The sequence below is a fragment of the Salmo salar genome, chromosome 19 (assembly GCF_965601325.2).
Source record: "Salmo salar chromosome 19, fSalSal1, whole genome shotgun sequence".
NCBI classification, from domain to species: Eukaryota; Metazoa; Chordata; class Actinopteri; order Salmoniformes; family Salmonidae; genus Salmo; species Salmo salar.
Genome location: NC_138309.1, coordinates 66,561,848 through 66,577,925, shown reverse-complemented (window position 1 = coordinate 66,577,925; position 16,078 = coordinate 66,561,848). Strand labels below are relative to the sequence as shown.

Sequence of the window (16,078 nt, the reverse complement as noted above, 5' to 3'; positions counted from 1 at the left end):
TTTACTGTGTTCAAATTGAATTATAACCCCCCAAAAATCACTGTAATATACAGTAAACTAGTTTTTTCCAATGTTGTAGCTGGCATATAATGGGCATATTATACATTGCAATTTTAATGACAATGGATTAGTGATCTACTAGTAGCAAATGTTTACCATCCATTTTTATTGTGTTAAAATGTAATTACAAATCCCTCAGCTCACTATATTAGGACAAAACAAGTATATTTCCAATGTTGTAGCTGGCATAATATGTGCATGTTATGCTTTGCAATGTTAACTCCAATACTGTATCAACCATTGTGTTACACAGCTTTCGTAGCTGGTTATGAATGTCTCAAACAACACAGATTAATATCGGTCATTATCTTCATTTCCTGACTTTGAGACAATTACATTTCTATTTTCATTTGTTATGAACAAGGTAATGGTATGTTTTTCTTATGTAGTCATTTACTTTCATTTTTCAGTCAGTCTCGAGGCATGATCATGAACAGCATCTTAAAATCCATCTTTGAAACTTTGAAAATATATTTTATGGAACAGCATATTTCATAAATTAATGGACACAAGATTTCTTCAGAATAGGTCAACTTTTAAGTCCATTTTTTCAGCTTTTACATTGCCATTGACTGTTCGATGGGCCATGGCTTATAAAATGGAATGTTGTATGCATTTACACACATACATTTATTTACAGAATTTATTCTGTTCAACGGTCTTCCTCCTTTCCCTGTACAATTAGAAATGGTAGACTTTTGTTTAAAACGTGTGTGCAGTGATGTCCTCTGATTTATTTCGTGAAGTCTATCTTCTTCACTATCTTTGTTTCAAACCCTCCCCCCCCCCCCCCAGCCTAGGCTATACTGAGAACCAGCACATTATTGGATTCGAGGCTGAAGATGAGGCAGTCTATAGCTGCACTTGTCATCACTGGGTCACTGGCATACACCTAGTGCCACAATTGCATGAGCAGCCTGCACAAAAACCTAACTCCACTCAAAGCAGGAGAAACCTTCAAACCTGTTGCCCATCACTACTGTCATTTCCACCATTTTCATCAAACTGACCAGACATTTATCATTTGAAATCAACATACACCAATGTGTCAATCGTGTACATTTATCTAAAATATAATATTGATATGCATCTACATTATAATTCTCAACGCCTGCATGCTAAAACAAGGGCCGGGATGATACCAATATTGAGATACTCGTTAGCGAAGGGAAGTTCTATTTTTTTCATGATGTCTCTTTTAATTGTATGTGAATAGGGACCTCTAATGAGGAATGCTGTATTGCAATCAGAATTTATTAACTTGCCTCTATTTCATATTTCAACAACTAAAGCCATTCTGCCAAGTCTTTAAAGCAGACATTTACCAATAAAATCACAAATCATGTTATATGTAAATCCCAGAGAGAAAGAGAGCGTGTTCAAGACTGGAGTGGGAGAATATGGGTCACTTGGACTGTACGTGGACATGCTTAAATCCACTGACAATATCCGGCTGGGTTCACTGAAGACAGCAATGCTGCTAGTATGTTGCGTTCTCTTGTGTAGCGATCGATTGCTACTGCCTGAGTCGTCTGATGTAAAGATGGATGCCTTCCGATATAGGTAAATAAAAAAAAGCATTTATGGACTGGCATGTATCTTATTGTTGTGATCGTCAAGGCTAAAGGGAGCTACACCGTGAAGTGATATTTTTCTTGTGACACAATGTATCGAGTTTTTAAAACGAACAGCAGCAGTGCACTAAGCAAACCATAGCGTGGTTCGCAGTAATCTGTTTCTTGAAGTAACATTCAATGTCTTACAATTGCTTCCGATTGCACCATATGTTAGGTTGATGATACATTTATTTCCAGTATTTTTTTGTTCTTTTCTGTAAATAATCACAAAATATCCCCCGTCTCTGTCTGCAAATCTGAAATCGACACGAATGCAATGGTGTCTATCTGCGTTATTTTCAATTGTGCATACTGGACAATGTTATGCCCCATAGTAGGGGCCGAGGACTTCTGTATGATAAAAAATAATATAAGGAAAACATTTATTCAATGCTGTTCTGTAAACGATATATGATGCAAAGCAGTAAACGTAGCATGTCGTTATCTAATTTGTACGACAAACAACGAATAATCCAATAATTGTTTTGACATAAAGGACAGGTTATAAACGTGAATAGCCTAGATTCCACTTTAAAAAAATATATATAATTCATTGTGGATTTAGTTGTCACCCTTTGTTACAATGTTTCATTGCTTGTTGTTGCTCCTGCTCCCCACACTCCTTACCATGACTCATTGAAATATATCTTATGTTGTAAATGTAATGTATGAACATTAAATGATGTGTTATGATATGTGTCCTGTCTGGTCTAGCCCCGTCTTGGCCAATGCTTGCTGCTTTACAGCATGAACACAGAAGTGTGGGCTCATCTTCTAATTCTGGCAAATGAAAATGGATGAGATTTCGATGTCCAGCCTGGACAACAGCAAGCTGGAGGTAAATATAGTAGTAGGTTTGGTTTAGTCCTATGTGGACTATACATAAGGGTATCGTTTTTCACCCACACATTTCATTTTAGTCTTAGACAAAGGCTTAAACATTTGGACAGTGTGTCATTTGGACTGCAGCTATGGCTGATGCGTAACCTGGCCAGCGCAATTCAGCTTGACTGTTTGGCCCTAGTGTGAATCAGTTCTGTAGCCAACTCTTCTAACAGTATCTTTCCATAGAAAGGCTATATCCTGGTTCTATATAATAATGCTGTGGTGGTTGGCAGGGCGTAGCTCAGGACATCCTTTCTGACCTGGTGGAGGATGCTTGTCTGGGCCTGTGCTTTGAGGTCCACCGGGCCGTCAAGCAGGGCTACTTTTTCCTGGAAGACACGGACCAAGAAACCATGAGGGACTTTGGTATGTATTTCTACTTTCTACTCACCAATTTTTTTAAATTATTGTTTAACAATGGTTAAGATAAAGACGTGTACAGAAGATATCATTCCACAATTCTTAATATGCTAACTACACCACAAAACAATGATTGCAATATATAATATATACCTACATACCTTTACTATGTAAAGTGCTTTGAACTACAATTTTTCTTTCTCTTTACTTTTGCCTGAGTAGAAATTGTGGACCAGCCAGGAGTGGATGTGTTCGGGCAGGTGTACAACCAGTGGAAGAACAAGGAGTGTGTCTGTCCCAACTGCAGCCGGAGCATCGCCGCGTCGCGCTTTGCCCCGCACTTGGAGAAGTGCCTGGGCATGGGGCGCAACAGCAGCCGCATAGCCAACCGCAGGTTAGCCACCTACCCCCACACAACTGAAACAATTGGCATGTTCCAGACCGTCCACAAAGAAGTCGCACTATGCAAATTAACCAATTATTGAATGCTACGTCATCTACATTGCAGTTGGGCAATACAGTTGAAGTTGGAAGTTTACATACACTTAGGTTGGAGTCATTAAAACTCGTTTTTCAACCACTCCACAAATTTCTTGTTAACAAACTATAGTTTTGGCAAGTCGGTTAGGACATCTACTTTGTGCATGACACAAGTAATTTTTCCAACAATTGTTTACAGACAAACTATTTCACTTATAATTCACTGTATTATAATTGCAGCTGGTCAGAAGTTTACATACACTAAGTTGACTGTGCCTTTAAACAGCTTGGAAAATTCCAGAAAATTATGTCATGGCTTTAGAAGCTTCTGATAGGCTAATTGATATCATTTGAGTCAATTGGAGGTGTACCTGTGGATGTATTTCAAGGCCTACCTTCAAACTCAGTGCCTCTTTGCTTGACATCATGGAAAAATCTGAAGAAATCAGCCAAGACCTCAGAAAAAATTATAGACCTCCACAAGTCTGGTTTATCCTTGGGAGCAATTTCCAAATGCCTGAAGGTACCACGTTCATCTGTACAAACAATGGTACGCAAGTATAAACACCATGGGACCACGCAGCCATCATACCGTTCAGGAAGGAGACACGTTCTGTCTCCTAGAGATGAACGTACTTTGGTGCGAAAAGTGCAAATCAATCCTAGAACAACAGCAAAGGACCTTGCGAAGATGCTGGAGGAAACAGGTAAAAAAGTATCTATATCCACAGTAAAACAAGTCCTATATCGACATAACCTGAAAGGCCGTTCAGCAAAGAAGAAGCCACTGCTCCAAAACCGCCTTAAATAAGCCAGATTACGGTTTGCAGCTGCACATGGGGACAAAGATCGTACTTTTTGGAGAAATGTCCTCTGGTCTGATGAAACAAAAATATAACTGTTTGGCCATAAGGACCATCGTTATGTTTGGAGGAAAAAGGGGGAGGAGTGCAAGCCGAAGAACACCATCCCAACCGTGAAGCACGAGGGTGGCAGCATCATGTTGTGGGGGTGCTTTGCTGTAGGAGGGACTGGTGAACTTCACAAAATAGATGGCATCTTGAGGAGGAAAATTGTGGCTATATTGAAGCAACATCTCAAGACATCAGTCAGGAAGTTAAAGCTTGGTCGCAAATGGGTCTTCCAAATGGACAACGACCCCAAGCATACTTCCAAAGTTGTGACAAAATGGCTTAAGGACAACAAAGTCAAGGTATTGGAGTAGCTATCACAATGCCATGACCTCAATCCTATAGCAAATTTGTGGGAAGAACTGAAAAACAATGTGTGAGCAAGGAGGCCTACAAACCTGACTCAGTTACACTAGCTCTGTCAGGAGGAATGGGCCAAAATTCACCCAACTTATTGTGGGAAGCTTGTGGAAGGATACACGAAACGTTTGACCCAAGTTAAACAATTTTAAAGACAATGCTACCAAATACTAATTGAGTGTATGTAAACTTCTGACCCACTTGGAATGTGATGAAAGAAGTAAAAGCTGAAATAAATCATTCTCTCAACTATTGTTCTGACATTTCACATTCTTAAAATAAAGTGCTGATCCTAACTGACCTAAAACAGGGATTTTTTTTTACGAGGATTAAATGTCAGGAATTGTGAAAAACTGAGTTTAAATGTATTTTGCTAAGGTGTATGTAAACTTTCGACTTCAACTGTATGTCATATTGATGCGGTTACTGACATCTTTAAAGGGGTGGCTGAACTCACTAATTTCGCCTCCCTTTTCCACATCCTTGTTATGAAATGCTAGAAGCCATGACTGAAGCAACGAGAGTTTGAAGTGTAGGTGTTACGTTCGCTAATAGCCTGGCGTTGTGTGTTCCTTTTTACTGATCCTAAACAGCAATCATACTTTACGAGATGAATGCCTTACCAACCACTTGACGCAGCATGACAACGTAAACGAGATTGGTCAAGAATCCTAAACCCTGAACATTTCCTCCTTTCTAGAATACCTTTGATACTTGTGCTTATGATGCTAATGTTATCTCACGAATGTGAGGATGTTTGAGTCGGCGGGAGGGAAAACAAGCCCTTTATAAAGACCAAGTCTCGCTCTTTCAACATAACATTGGCAACTATGTATTGTTTCATGTAAACAAGACCGAGGCGCTGTTGTCTGTAAAGAAATGGGCAGGCTGTAGGTTGATTCTGCTGCACTCAGCTCAGCTGCTTCTCCGTGCATGACAAATCTCCCTAGGCGTTACCATCCCCTTTTAGTGGGCAAGACTGGGCATGATTGAAATCAAAAACCAAATCACAAATATCCAAGGATTTAGGAATTTATGTCATAGTTTTGGAAGATATTGACTTAATGACCAAAATGATCCTATTTACACTTTGGATTACATTTTGGCACTAGAATAAATGTTTCTGACTAATGTCGATGCCTCATTGGCCGTTTTCAACCAGACAAGTATTTTTGTTTTGGTTCAGCTAACCTTTAAACACAGCTACCCTAAAACCAGTTGACATTGCAGTGCAGACAGCAATGTAATGCCGTTAAGACTGGAGTTGCTGCCTCATCCCCGAGCCGACAAGGTGAAACATCTGTTAATGTGCCCTTGAACAAGGCACTTAACCCTCATTTGCTTCAGGGGCGCTGTACTATTATGGCCGACCCTGTAAAACAACACATTTCACTGCATCTATCTGGTGAATGTGACAATAAAAAATCTTAAAAAATATATATTTTACCCTTTCCTCATACCACAACAGAGTATTATTCTTTTCTAATCAAATGTAGTTTGCACACTTTTAATTACACTGTAGCCTTACTTTCTCAAGCAATCCTGAAGGAAGGATTCTTTCAAGTACTTTGCTTTAGCCTGCCTGGAGTAACAGATGGGCAGGGTTTGCCGTTTTGAGACTATTCTATTGGTCCATTAAACCACACAAGCTCAATTAAGCGCAGATGAAGTATTGGAAATGATTTCAAATAGTATTTTGAACCCAGGTCTGGCCATAAATCAATGGATGTCACTGACTGTCATTTCTTCCCCCCCCCACAGAATAGTCACCGGCAACAACACTAACAATAAATCAGAGAGCGACCAGGAGGATAATGATGACGTCAATGATAACGACTGGTCCTACGGGGCGGAAAAGAAAGGTAAAGGACTGGCTTTCACCCTCCTTTTTCAAGGGGATCTGGGTCCTGTTTAGTAGGCAGAAAACAAGAGCAGACGTTGTGAAACAGAACGGTACTACGTGGCCTTATCCAATAAGAACAGAGGTTAAATCAAATCACATTTTATTTGTCACGTGCTGAATACAATCAAATGCCTACTTACAAGCCCTGACCCAACCATGCAATTTTAAGAAAAAATAAGTGTTAAGAAAGTATTTACTAAATAAACTGAAGTAAACAATAAATGCATTAAAATTATAATGAAAATATAAAAAATATATAAAGAGAAACAATAAAATAACAGTAACGAGGCTATATACAGGGGGTACCGGCAGGGTTGGGTAGGTTACTTTCTAAATGTAATCCGTTAGTTACTAGTTACCTGTTCAAAATTGTAATCAGTAACATAACTTTTGGATTACCCAAACTCAGTAACGTAATCTGATTACATTCCATTACTATTAGATTACTTTCCCCTTAAGAGGCATTAGAAGACAAACATTTATGTTAGCAATTGAACAACATCTATTGTAGGATAAATCAATGTTAAAGTTTACATAGCTGGCCATATATGGATGTAACGTTTTACTTTATGGGCTGGTTATGTAGGCTTCTTCTAACCCATTGCTTTCTACTACATATAATAATACGATTCAATTATATCTTTACATTAAAAACCAAAGTCTAGCAGAATTCCAGTCATTCCAATAAATGTTTTACCCTTTGATCTTCAAGAATCAGCATGACCCCAAAACTAAGGATTTATTAGCCAGCCCTACTCTGTTTCTGATTTTGTTGTCATGGAGGACTGATTGGGATCACTGATTTGAGTTGAAAAATCAATGCTGCGCTCATGGAATGGCATGCTTTGAGTGCTACTGAAAAGTGCTATTTACATGTGAAAAATGAATGCCATATGCTGCATTTGCTATAGGCCTATTGTTTACCTTTTCATTGGTGACACTTTGATATCTTGATAATCTGTAACTGTTTAAACGGTAAATCGACAGATGAAACAATAACAAAAAGGCTACCCCACCTCGGTTTTTGGTAAAAAGCTGAGGGATGGGCCTGGAGAAATGTAACCACTCTGATTAATGGATGTAAGGACTGACCATCCATGTTATCAAAATTATTGTTTTAACCATGTTGTGAGGATATACGGTGTTTGTTTACATTTACAATGTTTACAAACATTGGAGAAAAACAAGCTTATATTTTGGTTCTCGTGGAGTGTGACAGTTTAACTAAGCTCATGAGGCATTTATAAGTTATATTATTCAAGAATCAATGGATATATATATAAATTATACGTCTAAAAATCGATGTGGCAGATTGCCACTTTAAGTCTATCAAAAGTGTGCAAGTTTGAGCATTTGTCCATCAAGCCTATGGAGAATTTTAATTTTTAATTTTTAGCAATAAAAGCCCCACTTTTACTCCATAGGCTGGGATGCGCAATATGCAGCTGTTGCAAGAGCATTTTTCACTGGCTGTCCATTGGTTTCAAAACAATGATTGATAGGCAGCTTAAACTTCTTGAATTCAACCATTATTGGGTTCAAATACACATTTAGATTTGTGAACAGCCATCCACAACAACCACAATCCATAAGGCACAAATAGCTAAATGGGAGAGCAGCAGTGTGATTCACATCAATGCGCTATGTAAATATGAATAATAAGTGATATCTGTATCACCGTAGACTACACCACTGCTGCCATCCTTACCGCCAAGCGTTTATTCAAGTTGGATAATCTTTGGATGCTAACAGCAGTCGCACCATTGGAAGACATAGCTTGGACTGTGGCCTACAAAAGCCCATTCCTGCTCTTTTCCCGTGATCCATCAAACACATTTGGTGTGTCATCATAGTGGTCTCTGACTTTTGGTCAGACTCGCTCACGTGGAACAAATTTAAACGTGCACCTTTTTTCAATACTGATTTGAATGTCATTGAGAAAACAGAAGTATCAAGGATTTCTTTTCGCAAACATGTTTTCTGAATTTAAAAGTAATCCTCGACGTAATCATCTAGTTTTTCAAAAGTAGCTGTAATCTGATTACAATATTTTTTATTGTAAAGTAACAGATTACAGGTTGTTTTTTTTGTAATCCGTTACTCCCCAACCTTGGCTACTGGTATAGAGTCAATGTGCGGGAGCACAGGTAGCCATTTGATTAGCTGTTCAGGATGCTTATGGCTTGGGGGTAAAAGCTGTTAAGAAGCCTTTTGGACCTAGACTTGGCTCTACGGTACCGCTTGCCGTGCGGTAGCAGAGAGAACAGTCAATGACTAGGGTGGCTGGAGTCTTTGGCAATTTTTAGGGCCTTCTGACACCACCTGGTATAGAGGTCCTGGAAGGCAGGAAGCTTTGCCCTAGTGATTTACCGGGCTGTACGCACTGCCCTCTCGTGCCAGTTGCCATACCAGGCAGTGATGCAACCAGTCAGGATGCTCTTGATGGTGCAGCTGTATAACTTTTTGAGGATCTGAGGACCCATGCCAAATTTTTTCAGTCTCCTGAGTGGGAATAGATTTTGTTGTGCCCTCTGCCCTTGGTGTGTTTGGACCATGACAGTTCGTTAGTGATGTGGACACCAAGGAACTTGAAGCTCTCAACCTGTACCACTACAGCCCCATCAATGAGAATGGGGACGTGCTCGGCTCTCCTTTTCCTGTAGTCCACGATCATATTCTTTGTTTTGATCACGTTGAGGGAGAGGTTATTAGAGGTCAACCGATTTATGATTTTTCAACGCCGATACCGATTATTGGGGGACCAAAAAAAGCCGATACTGATTAATTGGACGGTTTTTATATACACCCATGTGTATATATATGTATGTATGTATGTATGTATGTATGTATGTATGTATGTATGTATGTATGTATGTATGTATGTATGTATGTATGTATGTATGTATGTATGTATGTATGTATGTATGTATGTATGTATGTATGTATATCACACACACACACACACACACACACACACACACACACACGTGTGTGTGTGTATATATGTGTGTGTATATATATATATGTGTATGTATATATATGTATGTATGTATGTATGTATATATATGTATATATGTGTGTGTGTGTGTGTGTGTAATAATGACAATTACAAAAATACTGAATGAACACTTATTTTAACTAAGTATAATACATAAATAAAATCTATTTAGTCTCAAATAAATAATGAAACATGTTCAATTTGGTTTAAATAGTGCAAAAATACAGTGTTGGAGAAGAAAGTAAAAGTGCAATATGTGCCATGTAAAAAAAGCTAACGTTTAAGTTCCTTGCTCAGAACATGAGAACATATGAAAGCTGATGGTTCCTTTTAACATGAGTCTTCAATATTCCCTGTTAAGACGTTTTAGGTTGTCATTATCATTGGCATTATGACGGGTCGACTATTTCTCTCTATACCATTTGAATTTCATATACATTTGACTATTGGATGTTCTTACAGTGGGGGAAAAAAGTATTTGATCCCCTGCTGATTTTGTACGTTTGCCCACTGATAAAGAAAGGATCAGTCTATAATTTTAATGGTAGGTTTATTTGAACAGTGAGAGACAGAATAACAACAAAAATATCAAGAAAAACACATGTCTAAAATGATTTGCATTTTAATGAGGGAAATAAGTATTTGACCCCCTCTCAATCAGAAAGATTTCTGGCTCCCAGGTATCTTTTATAAAGGTAACGAGCTGAGATTAGGAGCACACTCTTAAAGGGAGTGCTCCTAACCGCAGTTTGTTACCTGTAAAAAAGACACCTGTCCACAGAAGCAATCAATTAATCAGATTCCAAACTCTCCACCATGGCCAAGACCAAAGAGCTCTCCAAGGATGTCAGGGACAAGATTGTAGACCTACACAAGGCTGGAATGGGCTACAAGACCATCGCCAAGCAGCTTGGTGAGAAGGTGACAACATTTGGTGCGATTATTCGCAAATGAAAGAAACACAAAAGAACTGTCAATATCCCTCGGCCTGAGGCTCCATGCAAGATCTTACCTCGTGGGGTTGCAATGATCATGAGAACGGTGAGGAATCTGCCCAGATCTACACGGGAGGATCTTGTCAATGATCTCAAGGCAGCTGGGACCATAGTCACCAAGAAAACAATTGGTAACACACTACGCCGTGAAGGACTGAAATCCTGCAGCGCCCGCAAGGTTCCCCTGCTCAAGAATACATATACATGCCCATCTGAAGTTTGCCAATGAACATCTGAATGATTCAGAGGACAACTGGTGAAAGTGTTGTGGTCAGATGAGACCAAAATGGAGCTCTTTGGCATCAACTCGCTGTGTTTGGAGGAGGAGGAATGCTGCCTATGACCCCAAGAACACCATCTCCATCGTCAAACATGGAGGTGGAAACATTATGCTTTGGGGGTGTTTTTCTGCTAAGGGGACAGGACAACTTCACCGCATGTTTGACGGGGCCATGTACTGTTAAATCTTGGGTGAGAACCTCCTTCCCTCAGCCAGGGCATTGAAAATGGGTCGTGGATGGGTATTCCAGCATGACAATGACCCAAAACACACGGCCAAGGCAACAAAGGAGTGGCTCAAGAAGAAGCAGATTAAGGTCCTGGAGTGGCCTAGCCAGTCTCCAGACCTTAATCACATAGAAAATCTGTGGAGGGAGCTGAAGGTTCGAGTTGCCAAACGTCAGCCTCGAAACCTTAATGACTTGGAGAAGATCTGCAAAGAGGAGTGGGACAAAATCCCTCCTGAGATGTGTGCAAACCTGGTGGCCAACTACAAGAAACGTCTGACCTCTGTGATTGCCAACAAGGGTTTTGCCAACAAGTACTAAGTCATGTTTTGCAGAGGGGTCAAATACTTATTTCCCTCATTAAAATGCTAATCATTTTATAACATTTTTGACATGCGTTTTTCTGGATTTTTTTGTTGTTGTTCTGTCTCTCACTGTTCAAATAAACCTACCATTAAAATTATAGACTGATCATTTCTTTGTAAGTGGGCAAACGTACAATATCAGCAGGGGATCAAATAATTCCCCCCCCCCCACTGTATAGGCACTTTAGTATTGCCAGCCTAATCTCAGGAGTTGATAGGCTTGAAGTCATAAACAGCGCTGTGCATCAAGTATTGCTAAGAGCTGCTGGCAAATGCAGTAAAGTGCTGTTTGAATGAATGCTTACGAGCCTGCTGCTGACTGAGCAGTGGTAGGCAGACTGCTCTATCAAATATCAAATCATAGACTTAATTATAATATAATAAACACACAGAAATACGAGCCTTTGGTCATTTATATGGTCAAATCCAGAAACTATCATTTCGAAAACAAAACGTTTATTCTTTCGGTGAAATACGGAACTGTTCCGTATTTTATCGAACGGGTGGCAACCCTAAGTCTAAATATTACTGTTAATTATGTAAAATTCTGGCAAATGAATTACGGTCTTTGTTAGGAAGAAATGGTCTTCACACAGCAACGAGCCAGGCTGCCCAAACTGCTGCATATACCCTGACTCTGCTTGCACAGAACGCAAGAGAAGTGACACAATTTCCCTAGTTAATATTGCCTGCTAACATGCATTTCTTTTATCTAAATATGCGGGTTTAAAAAAATATTTACTTCTGTGTATTGATTTTAAGCAAGGCATTTATGTTTATGGCTAGGTACTTTTGTGCAACGATTGCGCTTTTGTTAAATCTTCACCCGTTTGGCGAAATTGAAGTAGGCTGTGATTCGATGATAAATTAAGTCACCGCATTGATTATATGCAACGCAGGACAAGCTAATTAACCTAGTAATATCATCAACCATGTGTAGTTTAACTAGTGATTATGTTAAGATTGATTGATTTTGTTTTTTAGAAGATAAGTTTAATGCTAGCTAGCAACCTACCATGGCTCCTTGCAGCCACAGGTCCTTTTAATGCTGCATTCGCGTAACATGTGGTCAGCCTGCCACGCAGTCTCCTCGTGGATTGCAATGTAATCGTCATCCAAAAAGGCCGATTATCGATTGTTATGAAAATTAATCGACCATGCCGAATAATCGGTCGACCTCTAGTTGTTATGCTGGAACCATACGGCCAGGTCTCTGACCTCCTCCCTATAGGCTGTCTCATCGTTGTCGGTGAAGTTAAGGATGGTGTTGGAGTCGTGCTTGGCCATGCAGTCATGGGTGAACAGGGAGTAAAGGAGGGGACTGAGCACGCACCCCTGAATGGCCCCCGTGTTGAAGATCAGCGTGGCTGATGTGTTAATACCTACCCTTACCACCTGGGGGCGGCCTGTCAGGAAGTCCAGGATCCAGTTGCAGAGGGAGTTGTTTAGTCCCAGGGTCCTTAACTTAGTGATGCAATGAATAGCATTCTCACGTAGGTGTTCCTTTTGTCCGGGTAGGAAAGGGCAGTGTGGAGTGCAATAGAGATTGCGTCATCTGTGGATCTGTTGGGGCGGTATGTAAATTGGAGTGGGTCTAGGATTTCTGGGATAATGGTGTTGCTGTGAGCTATGACCAGCCTTTCATGACTACAGATGTGAGTGCTATGGGTCGGTAGTCATTTAGGCAGGTTACCTTGGTGTTCTTGGGCTCAGGGACTGTGATGGTCAGATTGAAACATGTTGAAAAAAATGTCAGTGAGGACACTTGCCAGTTGGTCAGCGTATGCTCGGAGTACACGCCCTGGTAATCCATCTGGCCCTGCAGCCTTGTGAATGTTGACCTGTTTAAAGGTCTTACTCACATCGGCTACGGAGAGCGTGATCACAGTCGTCCGGAACAGCTGGTGCTCTCATGCATGCTTCAGTGTTGCTTGCCAGATGCACGCATATAGAAATAATTTAGCACGTCTGGTAGGCTCGTATCACTGGGCAGCTCACGGCTGTGCTTCCCTTTTGTAGTCCGTAATAGTTTGCAAGCCCTGCCACTTCCGACGAGCATCGGAGCCAGTGTAGCAGGATTCAATGTTAGTCCTGTATTGATGCTTTACCTGCTTGATGGTTCATTGTTGGGCATCTTCGTCATCTGACCACTTCCGTATTGAGCGAGTCACTGGTACTTCCTGCTTTAGTTTTTGCTTGCTTATTATTTTCCATTGCAAAACGTTTTCCTACAGTGTGCCCTACTAAACACAACCCTGGTGACTGACAGTTATATAAAATGTATCTACTCACAAGAGTAGACAAATGGAAATTAGAATCCTAGAATACCAGTAGTCAATCTCTACATTTAATTTGAACTGAAACAGTTGACTTCAACTGTGTGCACATGCATCCAAAATGTAGTTGTATCTGTTTGATCTTCACTTGATATTTAGTAGTAAATATGCTTTGAAGTGTTATCAATGTGCTTGGTTATCTTGTGTATTTGTACATTATGATATCTTGTAAATCATTGAAATTGTCCAAGTGTCTTATAAAATGCTCTCGTTTTTGCAGCGAAGAAGAGAAAATCAGATAAGGTATTTGCACTTTCTTTGAAACAACAATTAAATATTTTCTGTAATAACATAGTTTTGCCACTAGTTGATCATTCTGCTTTTCTTGATGCTTTATCTGAATAGAATCCAGTGCCACAGCTGAATTTCAAGTGAGAAATCGAAGGGAGAATGTTGATTGGCACTTGGGGTTTGTGTAGTTGTAACCAATCTAATAAAATTACTACAGGAAAGCACGACCAAAACAAACCATAACTTTATTTTTATCTTAATATGTTCGTAAAGTTTCCAACAGTATGCAGCATGATCCTGAAAGGCGACGAGACCAAATTTCGATTTCTTCAATTTTAATGCTTGTTGTGATTGTCAAGCTTTCTGTTAAACAGAACATATTATTTTTATCGAATAAGACAATTAAATGACCTATTTCTTATAGTTCTGTGTAAACTCTATTTTTATATTTTCCTTTTTTATTGTAGAATCCAAACTCACCCAGGAGATCCAAATCATTTAAACACAAGAGTGGTAAGTCATCATCATTAGTCTATAACTACTAAATGCATGGTAATTGTGACAAATGGAGCGATTGCTTTAGGCCTCATTCTTTGGATAGGCCTAATACACACTCTGGCATTAATTCAATAGTGTGACAGTGTTATGACAAAGGATATACTGTATGTAAGTTGTCCCTGAGACGCTCTACCCTAGTTCTAGGTCATTGAAATTGAGAGATTAAGTAAGGTGTGGACTGTGGCTCATATGAAATATAAGCTATCCTACAGATAATGGTGGAGTTTTAGGTCATATGCTTTGCAGTTGTGCAGTGCATCTCAGAAGATATTGCTATTTTATATTAAGGTGGTTCCAGAGATCATTTGCGGAGTGTAACTAAAATAAAAACCTCCTGGAATGTCCCCATAATCATAATTTCACAGCCACAGTATAATTTGCTTGGAGTGGAGAATGGAGATGATTTTGATAAATAGAGTCAGTCTGTCTCCACAGGTATGATGGGCCCCAGACGGCGTATGGACAACCAGGAGAGCCCACGCATGCTGATGAAAGACGAGGCCTTCCCTCAGTGACAGACACACAGGAAGACCATTGAGTCCACCCTGGCTCCTTTTGTTTTTCAATGGACCGTGACTATTGCTAAATGGGTCGTGTTCATTAAGCACCACACTGAACAAAACGGACTGATACAGGGAGGTAGTGACTGAACTTCTCCAATAAGAAATGCTTGTTTGTTTTTCCATTGTGAAACGTTTTAAAATGTTTTGTTACTGTGTGCCCTAATGAACACAACACTGCTGAAGCAGTCCAGAGACCCCCCGCACAGTGTCTCTACGTTCCCCCCCCCACCGCCGAATCGTTGCACCAATAATCATTATTTTATATCATACATTATTTTATCGATAGGTAGCTCTTGGCTGGCCTCTCCGAAAAATTGTGTTAGAATCTGTCAATGCACAGACAAGGAGTGAGGTCGTACAGTGGCTAGGCAGAGGCAGTCGAGGTCAGAGCAATGGATACTAAGGACCATTTGATTATGCACTGACTGTTTGATGATATTATCAGTCAAGAAGTCTTTTCAACTATCATTTTTTGACAATAACATAATTATGGAAAAATGGACAGTTAAAATCAGAAGTCACACAACTTACAGACAATAATAATGAATGGTTTGTCATTTTATTTTATTACTCCATATTCACAATATCAACATCATGATTCTCCTACTGATGAGTATGCTGAAAGGACTCCCATCACTTGTCATTTACCTGTGGAAATAGGTTTTGAAATAGACTGCAAACTCCTTGCAGTAGAACATGGGTTAATCTGTTTCATTGTAGATTAATAGTTAGTTAGGCTTGTTTTCTAGCATTAAAAACATTCTTTATTATTTGTTTACATTGTAAAGGGTTATATGTGTCCTCAGTGTTGTGATAGTGTAAATATTGAAATAGTTGAAATGCTGCTATCATGGCTTTGTATTTGTTCATCTGTCAAGTAATAAACAATTGTCATCTGTCGATGTGTAATAATTATTTGAACTGCGAGTATGGGAATTAAAATTATGTTTG

The 16,078-nt window shown here is 39.6% G+C and overlaps 1 protein-coding gene across 1 annotated transcript; it reads left to right on the top strand.

Annotated features, from left to right (window-relative positions):
• Window positions 1-1,499: 1,499 nt before the first annotated feature.
• On the top strand, window positions 1,500-16,027 carry LOC106579095 (ataxin-7-like protein 3). Its single transcript, XM_014158643.2, has 8 exons — window positions 1,500-1,623; window positions 2,391-2,514; window positions 2,795-2,927; window positions 3,144-3,315; window positions 6,434-6,534; window positions 13,996-14,018; window positions 14,474-14,519; window positions 15,000-16,027. Exons 2-8 carry the CDS (start codon window positions 2,464-2,466, stop codon window positions 15,077-15,079), a joined length of 606 nt encoding a protein of 201 aa, XP_014014118.1. The 5' UTR covers window positions 1,500-1,623; window positions 2,391-2,463; the 3' UTR covers window positions 15,080-16,027.
• Window positions 16,028-16,078: the final 51 nt, after the last annotated feature.

Bases quoted from the DNA above. Each gene is read 5' to 3' on its own strand.
- LOC106579095 (XM_014158643.2), top strand. From the start codon at position 2,464: ATGAAAATGGATGAGATTTCGATGTCCAGCCTGGACAACAGCAAGCTG. The intron at 2,515-2,794 runs GTAAATATAGTA...GGTGGTTGGCAG, and splicing joins TGGACAACAGCAAGCTGGAG to GGCGTAGCTCAGGACATCCT. The intron at 3,316-6,433 runs GTTAGCCACCTA...CCCCCCCCACAG, and splicing joins AGCCGCATAGCCAACCGCAG to AATAGTCACCGGCAACAACA.